General features: G+C 40.4%; 1 protein-coding gene across 1 annotated transcript; it reads right to left on the reverse strand.

Annotated features, from left to right (window-relative positions):
* Window positions 1-1,171: 1,171 nt before the first annotated feature.
* On the reverse strand, window positions 1,172-15,767 carry LOC121920527. Its single transcript, XM_042447663.1, has 7 exons — window positions 15,209-15,767; window positions 12,623-12,641; window positions 9,929-10,533; window positions 8,793-8,870; window positions 7,979-8,477; window positions 5,103-5,170; window positions 1,172-1,627 (listed from the first exon to the last, which is right to left on the reverse strand). Exons 1-6 carry the CDS (start codon window positions 15,765-15,767, stop codon window positions 5,137-5,139), a joined length of 1,794 nt encoding a protein of 597 aa, XP_042303597.1. The 3' UTR covers window positions 1,172-1,627; window positions 5,103-5,136.
* Between the last annotated feature and the right edge of the window lie 571 nt (window positions 15,768-16,338).

Consider the following 16,338-nt stretch of genomic DNA (forward strand, 5'->3'; position numbering starts at 1 on the left):
TTTAACTGCTATTACTCAGTGCTAAGGAATTCTGGGAACTGTAGTGTGGGAACTGTAAATCTTGTGATCCTAAGGTCACAGAGTTTTCTTGTCAAGTTTCTTCAGAGGGGTGTTGTCATTGCCATCCTCTGAGGCTGGAAGAGTGTGACTTCTCCAGGGTCACCCAGTAGGGTTCTGTGGCTGAGTTGGGATTTGAACCTTGGTCTCCAGAGTCATAGTCTGACATTCAAACCACTCTACCACATTACTGCACTTCTATACTACTACACTATCATTTACACATGATAGCCATGTTTAAATATTTGAAGTAATGTCATATTGAGGATAGCGCAAACTTGTTTTCTTCTGTCCCAAAGACTAGGACATAGAGCAATGCATTCAAGCTACAGGAAAAGAGATTCCACCTAAACATTAGGAAGAACTTCCTGATGGTAAGAGCCGTTGACAGTGGAATAAGCTGCCTTGGAATGAAGTGGAGTCTCCCCCTTTGGAGTTTTTTTTAAAAGGAGACTGGATGGCTGTCTGTTGCTTTGATTGTGTATTCCTGCATGGCAGGGAGTTGGACTGCGGATGGCTTTTGTGGTCTCTTCCAAGTATGATTCTATGAACATTTAGTCATGAGTGTGATATTTTTGTCATGATTGTAACTTGGCCACCCCACTCCACCCCCCAACCTACTTGGCCAGGCATCAGCTCCATGGGTGAAGGAGTTCCATTTCACTATTGTCAGAGCATGGATGAATGATATTTCCATCAGGTTTGGAGGAGTCGGTCAAGGAGAAGCTACTTACTTAAGTGTTTACTTAAGTATAAGCTGATACGGGATTCTGGCCATAATTTTCACCTGTCTGGGTGACCATACTACAATGCCTACATTGTAGACCGGGTTCTGTTTAAGATTCTGCAATGAAACAACTCTGTGGGCCCAAAATATCCCATCCTTGTCCATGAAGGTTTAAAGGCTCTAAATCACATGCTCATATCTTGTTAATTCAACTAAGCAGCTAGTTTTAAGGTCCAATGTGCCACAAACTACTCTTGTTTTTGGAATTATGATTTTTTAATAGAAATGAATATTAGTTTTCATTCCATGAAAATATAGAATAAATAAACAGAATAAATTCATGACATTAAATAAAGGACATAAATGACTCCGTGCATGCAAGCAATATGAGAAGATATGATAGCTTCTGAAATGTAAATAGCATTTTCTGAGTGAGCTTAAGTGGTTGTGGCATCATAGTTTAGATCTTTAAAGACAAAACATGCTACAGAGTCATTGCTGTATTCAATCCAAACAACATTCCTCCAGTTAAATGTCATTAGGTTAACAGAAGGTGGACAAAATTTTGCACAGAATCTTCTGGCTGTCCTGTTTTTATTCCATAAGTCTTGTGTTTTCCTTTGCAACATTTATTTTCTGTGCAAGTCTTCAGTGTAGCCCTGCATAGTTCAAAATTTTATTATACTATTTTAAAATATAGTGAAACAATTTTGCAACAGATGTTTTGTTTTCTATAAATCTGTCAAGGGGAAAATCCAGTGAAAGCTGAATGCTTTACTCTTTTCATGTTGCAATTTCATTCAGCTGTTCTTCTATGACTATGTCAATGACTGGCAAGTAAATCTGAAAAAGAAGAGGAAAAAGATGCAAAGTCTGTATTTAAACAGAAACCTCTCTCTTTAAACTCATGATTTCAGATATGAAGCATTTTGAACAACACACATAAAGTTTTTTGATATACAGTGGGCCCTTGGTATCCACTGGCATTTGGTTCCAAGACCCCTTTTGGATACCAATATCTCAAGTCCCATTAAATACAATGGCACAGTAAAATGGTGTCCCTTATATAATATGGCAAAATCAAGGTTTGCTTTTTAGAATTTAAAATATATCAATATATATTAAAATTAAAAATACTTTCAAGCCATGGATTGTTAAATCTGTGGATATGGAGGGCTGACTGTAGATATCACAGAAATTTTTAAAATGTTGAACTACGCTTTATTACAGAGATTTTGCAGTCATGTCCAGGAATGGAAAGAAATGAATCAGATATTTGAGGTCAGTAAAAAAAGGTTTTTACTAGCTTTTACAAAGGGGGAAACTGTATATTATAAACATTCAGCCTAGTAACCCATCCAGGTTGCTGCCACATTGCAGAATTAATGCAGTTTGACTGCCATGGCTCAATGCTATAGAATCCTGAGATTTGTAATTTGTTGTGGCATCTAAGTGCTCTGATAGAGAAGGCTAAATACCTAACAGAACCACAAATCCCAGAATTCCATAGTATTGAGTTGTGACAGTTAAAGTGGTGTCAAAATGCATTCATTCTGCAGTGTGGATGTAGCCCTAGTCTCTTCCTCACAAGCTGAGGCAAAAACCAATTATGCTTTTTCATCCCTTTTCTGATTCTACTCCCCTGGTTCAGGGCCAATGGCTAGTCCTTTCCCTAACCATGACATCTGCTCTGCTACTCTCTGTCAGGTCATTCACTTGGGGTCTTACCACACTTCTCCTTTATACCGCATTAATCCACTCCAGCTATTCACAGTTGTGACACTGAATTGTACTACATCTTGCCACTTTTCTGCACTAATCTCACCATTAGTACAGTCCACAAACAGATTTCTCTTCTGCAATACCTGCATCATAGCCTCCTTCCCTATCCCACCCCCAGCTTCATGATTGGTCCTTTTGTTTGTTTATTTTGCCATGGTGGTATTATGGCAGAAAGACATCATGCTAATGGCCACACTGGGTGAGACCTTTTCTTGTTACAAGTTGAACAGGAAAAGAAGGTGGCCATGCTGCCCCTACCACTTTTTGCTCATCTTGTGTAGATGAAACCAACAACTTTTGAACTTTTGATTTGAACTGGTGTAGTGGAGTGGCATTTTAGCCATTGCCTTGCCACCATGGTGTCATAGCATCTTTGCATCATGACACCAACCCAGTAGGATGCTCCTTCCAAGAATGGTCTTCTTAGACCAACCACGGGAAGTAGTCTGTTGATTCCATGCACAAATCTCCTGGGGCTTCTGAGAGAGGAACTAATTGGCCACATGCCTGACCTGCCCACATCCAACCTAGTACTGGAGTTCTCATGGAAGGAAGTGGGATCAGAGATCTGCAACAAAAAAGCTACTGTTTGATGGCACGAAAGGTGGTCTTTAATGGATTAATTCCAGCATGCAAAAATTCACTTTTGCAATGGTGCTACAATGGGACAACGCCAGGATGCCAATGACATCATGCAGTAGGGCATGATTGTTGGTGGTGTTGCTGTGTCAGTATGTCCTTCAGTTCACCCTTTCCCCTCCCTGTTGAACTATGCGGTCTTCAAGAAACAGATACTGAAAAACCTCCTTTCACTTTAAAGGATGCCTCATGTGTTCTCCAACATTCCCATGCTGAATTAATTGACCTCCACTTTCACAAGGGCAAATACTTCTGTAATCAATACATTTTGTCTGCCTCACTTATCAGCCTGAATCCTTTTTTAAAAGACTGGATACATTACTTGAAAATTTTTGAATACTATTTGTCCAAATAATGTAACTGACCAGCATACAGTCCTATAGGCGGCAGCCTGTACCCGCCCCTTTCCCCAATGGATCGGGGCCTCAACTGCCACAGCGGCAGCCCTGAGGCCCCGATCTGCCGCTTTTCCAGGCAGCAGGGAAGTGGCAAAAGGCCACTTCCCCACAGCCTGGAAAGGAGTGTCCTTGGGGCTTGAAGCCCCAAGGACACCCCGACAGCAGTGGGGGAAAAGAGAAAGTGGGCGCTCGGGCCCTTTCTCTTTTGTGTCGCTGACACAGCCGTGTAATGGCTGCGCCAGCAACACAAATGAAAGAAGGAGCTCTGAAACGGAGCTCCTTCTGGCGCTGCGGAAAGGGCGCCACAGGCACCCTTCCGTGGCGCCAGGACATCACATCCGCGGCGCTTCATTTGGAGGCGGCATGGCCATGATGTCCTAATGGCGGCGCCCATGTAGAATGGGCGCCGCCATTTTGTATGTACTGTGTACGTACTAAAAGGCCCGTTTGGAAAGTGCCATAGTAAAGCTGTGGACCTTGTCATTCTCCTAAATGAAATTGTCTCTAATTTATATCTGAAATTACCACCTGGTTTAATGCTGTTAATGATAATGAGTCACAGATAATCCCCAGTTTTCACCCCTTCCCCACAAACAAATTCCATTATGTTTTTACAGGGCATCATTTGGCATAGGTGGCATAAAAGATTACCCTTTCTTATGCTAAGTGGATTTTAGACCAACACTGAGGAATAACTAATTCCACCTCCATAAATCTCAAAACCTGAAACTACTTAACTCTTCTGGGTCTCAGCCAATTCAGCTTTATCTTTAACATTTGTTTGAAACATTTCATTATATTCACACTCCTCCCATTTTTTCTTTCATAGCTAGAACCATGTGGCCTCTTAACAGTAACAAAATTCCTCCCAAAGGGAACAAACTCAAACTATGAGATGCCCATATTATTCCTCTGTCAGCAGGCAAAACCTTTTTCTTTATATCAACAGGCCTTGAGGAACTGATTGTTTTACAAGAAAGGGGGCTTTCCATAGTGCATTGTACTACTTTTATCCTTTGCTCTTCAGCAGAGATGTTTTACATGATTCTACTTCTATAGACATTTCAATGTCATTTTAACCATATTTTGTATGTTTTTATCTGTATTTTGTGTGTTTTTATTTGTATTTCTCATTATCCTGTACAGGGCTTTGAGTCCCAGCTGTTGGGGAAATGCAAGGAATAAATAAAATAATACAATAAATATGACATGGGGCTATATTCTGCTCCTGTGAGTACCCCAATTTGTCCTCCCCCACACCATTGGCATTTCTAGTTGCCACATATTCTCTCCATGCCAACCTGGAGTATCTCCCTGTGAAACATAATTGCCACCTTGCTGTCTCTGGTAATAAGATACAGTTCATTCCTCTTTTGGTCATTGAAGTGGTCAAGAAATACCATAAACATCCTGGCAAACAATTTGCAAACAAATGCCTTCATCATACACCCAACTCCATCACAGAATGCACACTCATTAAGCTCACTTGGTTTGCTCACCTGATGTTCTTGGAAGATTACATAGGCTTAAGTCTCAATGTGATCCTTCATGGGTATGGGCACAGGAGCTGTAAGATTAATGAATGTTTTAACCTTCTTTGAACCTTTAATTTTATGCATTTCAGCTCTCTTAGAGGCCCTAATGGCAGCAGATTTCATCTGATCTTGGTAGCTAAGCAGGGTCAGCCCTGCTTAGTACCTAGATATGAGACCATCAATGGATACCAGGTGAATTTCAGGGGGAAAAAATCACCCTGTGCTTTATAGGTTATAGCAGACTTTGTATAAATCATGACAAACTATGGATTGCTCTTGAAGAAATGGATATGTCACAACATTGGATTGTCCTCATGTGTAACTTGTACACAGGACAGAATATGGAGGAGGGGACTGGTTTCCATTTGCATGAGAATTAGGTCAGGCTGCATTTTATCACACTATCTGTTTAACTGGTATGCTGAATGTATCATATGTAAATCAGGATTAGACTCAGAGGAAAGAGGCATGAAAAGTGGAGGAAGGAACATCAAGACTTTAAGATATGCAGATGACCACAGATAATTTTCATAGTTTAAATTAGATAATGTCCAAGATTTTCCACATCTTGGCTCAGTTATTAATCAGAACTGCAGTCAAGAAATTAGAAGAAGATAGGACTTGGAAGGACAGCTATGAAAGAACTAGACAAGATCCTGAAGCATAAAGATACATCACTGAATACTAAAATTACTATGTATGGTTGTGAAAGCTGGACAGTGAAGAAAGCTGATAGGAAGAAAATCATCTCATACACGGACTGCTAAAAAGACAAACAATGGGTCCTAGAACAAATCAATCTCTTGTTAGAATCCAAGATGCCTAAACTGGTATCCACTGGGATTTGGTTCCAGCCCCCCCTCCACTCCGCTACTGCCACCTGTGGATACCAAAATCCATTGATGCTCAAGTCCTATTCAGTACAATGGATAGTAAAATGCCGTCCCTTATATAAAATGGCAAAATCAAGGTTTGGGTTTTGGAATTTTATTTTTTTCAAATATTTCCAAGTTGTGGGTGGTTGAATCAGTAAATTAAAAAAATCTGTAAATATTGAGGGCCAACTGTACTTTGGCCATATCATGAGAATACAAGACTCACTAGAAAATATGATAATACTTGGTAGGGTAAAAGGCAGTAGGAAAAGAGGAAGAGCGCATTGCAGGTGGATAGACTCAATCAGGAAAGTCACAGCTCTCATTCTGCAAGAACTGAGCAGGGCTGTTGACAATAGGATGATCTGGAAGTCTTTTATTCATGGGGCTGCCATAAATCAAAGTTGACTTGATGGCAGTTAACAACAACAACAACAACAAATTGGTAGCTGTGATATTTGCTTCATTTTTTACTCTATCAAACAGAAATAGCTACAGAGCAGAAACAGCTTTGGTCACCTTGGTGAATGACCTACATTGAGCACTGGACAGGGAGAGTTGATTCTGCTGGACCTTTCAGCTGCTTTTGATACCATCAACTATGGTATACGTCTGAGCTACCCAACAAGAATGCCCACTGTGGGCACTGTTTTACAGTGAACCTGGCTTTTCTTGGAAAGGAGATCATAAAAAGTAGTACTGCAGGATGACTGTTCAGGTTCTTGGCCATTGGCCTTTGTGGTCTCTCAGGGTTTAGTTTTTCATCCATGCTGTTCAACATATATATGAAACAGCTGAGCAGTGGTCTCATGGGAGAGGTGGTGCAGTGGTGTCGATCATACCAGGTGACACCCCAGAGGGGAGTGTCATCCACTGAGATGGAACACCCTGGGGGGAGGCAGGTGGCAGCCTTCTGAGTCCTATGCATAGCTGTGGCCATGGCCATGTGGGACCTGAAAGGCCAGGAGGTGGTGGCGGCTGCCTCCTGGGTCCCACATGGTCATAGTAACATGGGATTCAGAAAGCCAAGGGGAAGTGGCTGCCTTCCAGATCCAGTGCCACCATGACCATGCGGCAGCAAGATGAGGGAGTGCCCTTTTTGGACCCATCAGAAAAGTCCTGCCCTCACACCAGATGACATCCTAGGCAGAGATGCCACAGCTGCTGGGTGAGGTTATCTGGAAGAGGATGCTCCTGGTCAGTTGAATAGCAGATCAAGGAATAGGGATTTGGCATGTGCTGTATGAGGTTATACACCTACTGAAACATCCAGCTTGTAATTTTGGTGTTTTCTTCAATTCAGATTTGAGCCTGGATGCCCAGGTTTTAGCAGTGGTCAGGAGTGCATGTTTATAACTAAAACTATTTCAGCAGCCCCCATTCCTGGAGACATGAGGTTTTGGCTGTGGTGACACATGCCTTGTTTATATCTTGTTTGAATTACTGCAATGCACTCTGTGTAAGGCTGTCACTGGAAACTATTGAGACACTTCAACAGGTCCAGAATGCTGCAGTGAAGTTGCTAATTGAGGATGGCTATAAGAAACATATAACCCTCTTGCCTGAATTTTAAGATCTTTGGGAGAAGGCTCTCAGCCTCATCACCATCACAGGCATGTTTGGTGAGGAGATGGGAGACAGCCTTCTCAGTGACTGCTTCCAGGCTTTGGAATCCCCTCCCATGGGAGGTTTGGTTGGACTCCTCTCTGCTCTCTTTCTACCGGTAAGCGCTTTTATCTTTTTGTTATGTTTAAATATGTTTTAAAGTGGTTTAACTTTATGCTTTCAGAAGAATTGATTATTTGATTGTATTTTTAAGTCTTGTATAATGAGAATTTAATTTAATTAACTTTGTTTCAATTTGTTGTAAACTGTCTTGGGCCCCAGGGCAGGAGAAAAGCGGATAGATGGATAGATAAATAAATATGTAAACCTAAAATTATTGTTTTAAAAAAGGCAGAGTACCTTTGTTTCGGGAGTCTTGCGATGAGTTGATCAATCACTGTTAAACATTGTCTAATCTCCATCTGGACAATCTTCCAGGCACACATGCTGTACTCCTTGTCTTTCAGAAGATTATTGATATGTCTGAAGTAGTTTCTTACTGCCTTTCTGGTATCATCCATTCCTCCATGCAAACATGGTCCCAGTGTCACAATTTCCTGGGCCAATCCCAGCTTGAAAACAGATACAGATTTGTCATCCCAAGACAAATCATCGTGTTTTTGACTCAAGGTGTAAATGATCTGTTGGAGGATTTCATCTATGGCCACCGTGGCATTCTCTGGCTGGAATTCATTAATGCTCGGGAGCTTGTTTTCATCTAATCTGGATGAGAACTTGATGACTTCATTGATGCATATTCGGGGAATGCTTGTTCCCATTCTGGTACTCAGAAGTTCCAAATTATCCTGGTTGGTTTCATGTAGCTTTCCACGAAGTCGGCTACAGCCCTGAGCAAATCCTAAACAGAGAGCAAACTATGAACATGCAGCTGTAGCCAGTAAACTCTACGCAATCCTTCTATTAAATACAGCTAGATACTCTAGCCCAGTAAAACTGGAATCTCTGCACAGGCTGGGAAATTTCTGCCATCTGAGTAGCCATAGTGAACTCCCCAGAAACCCTAGGGGAGAGGGGGGCTCATTCCCCATCAGTAAATTTGCTATTTGCCAAATAAACAAGACATGAAACCTCCTCCATTGAGGCAAATTTGTTCTTTCACAATTTCTCACAAAAGATTCTCTTCCCACATGACCTTCCCGTTTGGCCTACTCACCAAATATCCCTGGTAAGAGACATGGGCGTGCTGTAGTCCCAGTTTCAGTTTCATCTGCTTCAGGTTCCACAACAGTTTCTGTAAAATTTAATCCAAATGTTAGTTTATTGAGGCTGTGCTTTCACATATTTATTTTCTGTGGGTTTCCTCCATGCATCACCTTCCTGTTCTCTATGTGTATCTGTGCATGTGCCTTTAAGTCACTTGTCGATTTATGGTAATCCTATGAATCTCATAGGGTCTTCTTAGGCAAGGAGTACTCAGAGGTGTTTTTGCCTGTTACTTTCTCTGAAGTATAGCCCTCAGCACTTGGTATTCATTGGTGGTCTCCCATCCAAGTACTAACCAGAGCCGACCCTACTTAGCTTCCAAGATCAGATGGGATCTGGTGCTTTTAGGTATACTTTGCCCATAATTGTCTCAGCAACCAGTCATCTGAAGAATTGTCATAGCTGTACCCTCATAACTGGCAACTATCTCTACATGGGGTGTTTCTTAATCCCCCCCTTTTTTATTGTTTAAAAGTTAGGCTTTTCCTCCCATCAACCACTTAAAAAAATAGCACTATTGTATCTAGCCAACATGCATGAGAATATAGAACTAGCATACCATACTAGCTACTAGCATTGTCACAAAACCCTCTCAGGCAAAAACCCACCACTGCCCTTTCCCATTGGTGCTTATGAGAACCATGGCTGGCCTTTCATTTGTACAGTGTTTATGGATATCCAAATGTGAATGTAAAAATTAATGGCTGAGAGGGACCCCCAATCCAACAATAGATCTCTAGATGAGAGGAAATTTGCCTTTTAAACAAGGAATTGAACGATCCAATATCTTGCTACAAAGGAAAATGGGGCTGAACATTTTATTTTCTCCCCCTCCTAACCAGCCTTCCATCACCTACCTACCTATCCACTTTCCTATAACTTTCGTGGAACTACATTGGAACTAGATGACAGCAACAACAACAAAATAAAAAGGGAATGGGATGCTGTTCTTTTTCGTATTGTTGTTATTATTGTTGTCATGCCATTCCCTTTTCATTTTGGCATTTCAATGCCATTCCCTTTTCATTTTCAATACATGGCTTGCTTCATTCCTAACAAAAGTGCTCTTTAAGAATTGCACAGTACCTTTTGTCTGAAGCTTTCTGATGAGTTGACCCATCACCACAAAAAATCGACTAATTTCAATTTGGACCACCTCCCAGGAGCACTGGCTGTACTCCCCTTCTTTCAGGAAATCCTTGATTCGCTTGAAATACGCTTTCACTGTCTCCCTGACATCCTCTTCATCTTCACCCAAGCATGGTTTCAATTTGTCAATTTCCTGGTTCAATCCAATCTTAAAAACACCAATGGAACTCTCATCCCAAGACAATTTGGTATGGTTTTGACCGATGATGCAAAGTATCTGTTTGAGGATTTCATGGAGGGCCACTGTGGCATTCTCCTTCTGGAGTTCAAAAATATTTTGGAGATTTTCTTCTTCAGGTTGGGATGAAAAGCTAATTATATCATTCAAGCACTGTAGAGGAAAAACCGATCCCATTTGATTTCTCAAAACTCCCAAGTTCTCCTTGTTATCTTCCAGAAGGCTTTTGCGAAGGTGATTACAATTTTGGGACAAAGTTTCAGTAAGGAGCAACACTGTAAGGCAAATGTCAAGGAGCCAAACCTTTGTGATCATGGTGGGGTTGGAAAGAGTGAGGGGTTTTTTCTGGATTGCAGAGCAGTGTCTAGAAGACAAGTGTTTTTAGATGTTTTGGAATAGGATGCATTTTAAAATCCTTTTTCTTTCAACACTCAGGAGCCGGTTTCCCTCACCCCTCGCTTAATGACCTGAAAACTTTCTCACTTTTCACCTTCCAAATGAAATAAAAATAATGCTGACCAAAATGCTATATAGATATGGAGTCGTTATCTGAAGAACTTGTTGACAGCAAAAAGCAGACTTCCTTATTACTTATCTCTACAGTTAATTTGTCTTATGAGACAGAAAAAATGAACTGTTAAAATTTATCATGTTACATCCAAAATAAAGCAGGTATCCCAGTTTTTAGCTTTTCCATTGGAATGATCTGATCCATTCCTGATTGATGACTCACAAATGGCTGGTCCAGACGTCCATGTATATCGCTTTGTCACTTGACGCTTGGCTGCTGAATGTGGGACCAGCTCTGACAAGTTTGTATTTGAAGTGCTAGGAAGTTCTACCTGTGTAGTTTGAAGTGTGGTGTCTCATTCCCTCATCAACAGAATGCAGATATCATAAGCACCAGCAGAAGTATCACTATGCTAACATATAGACTGTGTACACTGAATACATGAGTGGCAGAAAATGTGGTTATGACCACAGGCCACACTGTAACCTATATACATCCAGTTAATGTCTGTATTAACTTACACTCAAACAGCTACATGGGTACAGGGCTCTGTCTATGTGATTCAGAATTCTGTCCAGAACACTATAGAAAAGTGGCGTTCCGGATCATGCAGAGAGAATCCTATGGACAGACAATTGTATCCATGGAAACATCATGCAGTCATTCAACCCAGAATATGTTGCTACCCTATCCAGTGTTTACTGTATAGTTTGAATATCTGCATAACCCATGTGTCTATTGGGATACGTTGTAAATATATATATGTGTGCATAGGTTGAGGCTGGATTGCTCACACATGTTATTTACACCTTTTTGAAAGCCATCTGGTTACCAAACTGGATTTTCATTCATACTTAACTCATATAGCCCTGGTTACCGCAAATATAAGAATTTCCTAGTAGAGAAATATGGTCCAGCAACTAAATGTTGCAGGGTCTTCCTATGGCTCAATCCAAAGTTAGCATCAAAGGCAAGAGTCCCAGATTTAGCTTAGGTTGTGCTTAACTCGCAAATTTTAACTATCATTTTAGTGTTTGGGTGTTTAAAAGTGGATCTACATGCAAATCAACCAGCTGTGAGACTTCTTTATGCAACAGTGCTAGATTTAGCCATAGAGGCAGTCTGAACTGCAACCTGAAAGAGAGATGTGGTTTTTAATGGAAAGCTGAATGAGCCAGACACACATCCTGACCTGCAATAATAACAATGGACCGCACTGCAAGGTCTGTTTGTAAGCTCTTATCCCTCTCCCAGGACTTTTCGCCACTTTGCAGTGAACTATGGCAGGGAGTTTGAAATTCCTGACAAAATCATCATTTCAATTGGAAGCTTTGTCCCCCACCCTTCCTCCCATATATATATGTGCTGGATGTCAGAATTATATGTAATGGCTCTAAATTTTGTCACCAGTTTGATGCAGGTAGAATCTGGATGATAACTGGGCTTGGTTGGTGGGGTCTCCTTAAGGAACCATAATGTACAGGAAACTGGGTTATGTCTAGCCCAGGAGCAGATGACTCCATCCCACCAACAAGTTAATAATTACAAGCTAATAAGTTAATAATTCTAATAATGCTGAAATGGAATCAATACAAAGAACATGTTGGAAGAAAGGCAGAATGCTGAATGAATAGATGAATAAATGAAATCTATCCAATTAAACATCAGCGGCTTTGGAGAAAAATTGAGAAAATCTTCCAGAATCTTTGGCATGGCAATATCTTGAATTTTTACCAAAGATTTTACATATTAGTCCTCTATTTTCTACGAATGGCTTACTATGCTAGTGCACATTATAAATCTTACTACTTCTAACTTATTGAAACTCTTTAGCAGTAGCAGAGCAAGAAACTTTTGCTTTCTAGAAATGTCCTTTGAGGAACTGAATTTTGTTTGGTTTTTTAAAATTCAAGTTGCAGTTTCATTCAACTTTATTTGTTACATCAGTGACTGCAGATGAGCTGGAAGGATAAAGTATCTTAGAATTTCCTATTAGAATGAATAGTTAAATGTTCTTTTTTCCTGTTTTCTTTGAAATAGTTTGCCTTAATATATGTGTATGAATGTGATGGTACCTGTATGTGTATGTATATGTGCAGGTATGTACACCTAGCATGGTGTAGTGGTTTGAGCATTGGGCTCTGGAGACCAGGATTCAAATTCCTGCTTGTTCATCAAAAACCACTGGGTGAACTTCAAGTCACAGTCTCTTAGAGGATGGCAATAACAAACCACCTTTGAAGAAATTTGCCAAGAAAACCCCATAATAGGGTCACCTTTGGGTTGCCATAAATCAGAAATGGCTGTTTCCCTAATATCTGCCTTTTGGTAGAAACAGGCTATAACATTCACTTGTGTCCCTTGGTTGAATGGAGTGAGGCTCAGTGAGTGGAGAAAGGAGAAATCAGGTTTTAATTTTCTTTTTTTAAAAATAAATTAAATTAAATTAAAATTAAAATATTTTTATTCTTTTTGAATTTTCTTTAAAAACATTCCAGCTTACCAAATTGTCACTTTGATGCAGGTCTATGACTAACATCTTCAATTTCTTTCCCATGTTTGCCTGATGAAGAATCCAATGTGACTTTGAAAGCTTGCAAAATGCAATTGTGCATTTGGGTTGGCCCAATAAAGGTATCCTTATTTGGATGTTATTGGATTTGCTATATGGCCAACACAGCTACTCCTAGTTGTCACATAAAATTATGTACATATAAATACATTTAGGCTGTGCATGATATTGAAATTTAAAGGTATAATTTTGATTTTGTTAGTTTATAATATCACAATTATTGCCATTACATTCAGTAATATACTGGAATTAAATTTATGAGTAGCATCACTTGGGTTGGTTTCACCCGGTGCAGTAACTCATGGTGTCACCACCACCCCCAGTCACCTCCTCCAATACCACACCAAAGGGAATCCTGAGTAATGTGTTTTTTTAATGTAATTCCAGTATATTACAGTTTTCCCTTTGGTGTGGTATTGGAGGAGGTGAATGGGGGTGGTGGTGACACCATGAGTTACTGCACCGGGTGAAACCAACCCAAGTGATGCCACTGCATTACTTAGTTAGGCATACATAACTAAGCAGCTGGTGTAGAATACTGGTGACTATATTTTTAATAGTGAGTTATATAAAGAGATATTTTCAGCCAAGTATGCCTGTATCGGTATTTTTGATCCAGTGAAAAGTCACTCCGTCAAGAGTAAACATTGTCCATCGTGGAAAGAGACAATATCCCAGCCACAGTCCTCTTTTTCCTTTTAGGATCTCTTGGATGTGTGGGGATGTCGTCTTCTGTCTTTGAACTCCAGCACATTGCCAGGTTGTTAATTTGCTCACTCTGTTCATTATAGAAAAGGATTACTGTAGTGTCATCCTACACAACCTCAGTGTGATTTTGCCCACCTTGCCACTCTCTTCATTGCAGCTTGTGAAAATGTCCCCACTAGATGCGAATTCTAGCACATACTCTGATTGACCCCGCTTTCCTCTTCAGAAGTACAGTACCAGGTTGTCCTGTTGGGCTTGGTTGGTAACTGGCTACAGCACTGAGGAAGGGGTTCATTGAAGACAAACATCACTGGGTAAATACATAATTTAACCATTTACAGGCAGGGTGAAAATGAAAGCATGGCCATCCTTTCTGGAGCTCAAAATCTGGAAGACAGATGCCCTGGAGTACCTTTGCTTCTTTGAACAATGTCTTTGTGAATGACATTTTAATTTGTACTTTTTTTCTCTCTAGTGAGATTTTACATTATCTCCCATTACTAAAATAAGCAAAATAATCTCATCTAGCCATGTATTTTGGAGATGCAGTTTTATTTTTTAAAGTACATTTTAAATATTTAATAAAAATATAAATAAATAACATTAAATAAAGACAATAAATAACAGTATAAATTCAAAATGTCCAGTAATTCCAAGACATAGTGGAGTGCTCAAAATATAAATAAAACCTTCAGAGTGCCATCAAAGGATTATTATTAAAAGTGGAATAAAGCTACAGTGCATTTGTAATATGCTATTCATTTCATTATAATCTGCCCTAATTATCATAAATGATCAGCAAATAATTTCAGTGTTTTCTAGTTGTGTTGCCCTGGTTGGTTTCTTCTCTGTAAGCCTTCAGTGGAGAATTATACCTAACTCAGGAAAAGCAGCTCAGAGTAGATGGAGAGGGAAGAAGAGGAATCTTGATTTCTATAAAGATCTCACAAGAGGAATCTTGTGAACTCCAGATGATTTGGACATTCAGCTCAACTTGACATTTCACTCATCCGCTCTTCTTGCATCTGTGACTTGGTTAAGCTGCAAGGATAAAGAAAACAGTTCACACTTTCCATTCATTTAGAAACAGCTTACTTTCAAAATTGTAAAGGAAGAATATTTAGAATAACTAGAAAGTGAGCTATCATGTTCTGCCCTGTTTTTAAATGAAACAATTTAAGTAACTGCTATGTTTGCTATTGACCTATATGAGATAGCATGAGTTCTATATATGTGAGGATCTGTTACCTTCATTTGGGACCACTTGGATGAGTTTCTCAATCCAGAGAAAACATTGCTTGACTTGGATCTGGACAATCTCCCAGGCGCACTGGCTGTACACTTTCTCTTTCAGGAGGTCACTCAGGCTTCGGAAGTATCTTTTCACTTTCAGTCTGGTGAGCTGAAGTCTCTGGCTCCTTGGAGATGCACTCAAGCAGCTCTTCAGGTTCTCACTTTGCTGATCCAGTCCAGCACGGAAAGCGCTTATGGAATCCTCATCCCAAGCCATTGCAGTAGAGTTCTGCCTGAAGATGTGGCCTGTTTGCTGGAGGGCTTCTTGAATGGCTGCCTTGACATTTTCCTCCTCAGAGACACCAATATTGGTGGGGAGATCCTCCTTGGGAGAGTAGCTGATTAGATCATCGTTGCACTGCTGGGTGGACCCCATTTTGCTGTCCAGAAGCTCCAGGTGGGCCTGGTTGGCTTCCCGTAGCCTAGTGAGCAGTTGGCCACAGTCCTGAGCTGAAGCTTCAATGACCAGGACCATTGCAAGGGCAATGTGCAAAAGCCAGCCTTTGGTGAGCATGGTGGAGGTGCAGGAGGGTGGTTTCTTCTGGAGTGCAGAAAGTGGAAGATGGGGTCTCCTGCAAGATGCCCTGGAGTGTGTGCCATCCTTCAGCCATGAAGTGTATTTAAACACTCAGAAAATGATGCTTTCCTTTGCCCCTTTCTGTTTAGATTATTTTCAGATCAATGGGAAACTACACAAGATGGTTCCCCTTTTCTTTTACATCTCAAAAGTGCTACATTTTGAGGAGGGTGGAGGTTGAAGAAAATGATTTTTTGCTTGTTACAGAGAGGTGGTGGTGGTGATGATGATGATGATGATGATGATGATGATGATGATGATGATCAAATGGAAACTTATTTTAATTAATAGTGCAAAGCAGAATTGTTTACCACTTTAATTCTATTCTTTTCAGTTGCACCAGGCTTTTATATTTCGAGGAAAATAATCTCTTGAAATGTCTCTTTGTTGCTGGAATCTGCTTCCATTCAGAACACACCCCAATGAAAGAAAAAGGGCTGGCATGAATAGCACCTACTCATCCAACTATTGATAACAAGCAGCTTAATATGGGGATTTATTGTATCAG

Source organism: Sceloporus undulatus, chromosome 2 (genome assembly GCF_019175285.1).
Source record: "Sceloporus undulatus isolate JIND9_A2432 ecotype Alabama chromosome 2, SceUnd_v1.1, whole genome shotgun sequence".
Lineage (NCBI taxonomy): Eukaryota > Metazoa > Chordata > Lepidosauria > Squamata > Phrynosomatidae > Sceloporus > Sceloporus undulatus.

Excerpts from the sequence above, each read along its gene's own strand:
- LOC121920527 (XM_042447663.1), bottom strand. The coding sequence starts at position 15,767 with ATGCTCACCAAAGGCTGGCTTTTGCACATTGCCCTTGCAATGGTCCTG. Across the intron at positions 8,478-8,792 it reads TCTCTTACCAGGGATATTTG|GATTTGCTCAGGGCTGTAGC; the intron begins GTGAGTAGGCCA and ends CTCTCTGTTTAG. Across the intron at positions 5,171-7,978 it reads GCAAGACTCCCGAAACAAAG|CTCCTGTGCCCATACCCATG; the intron begins GTACTCTGCCTT and ends TTAATCTTACAG.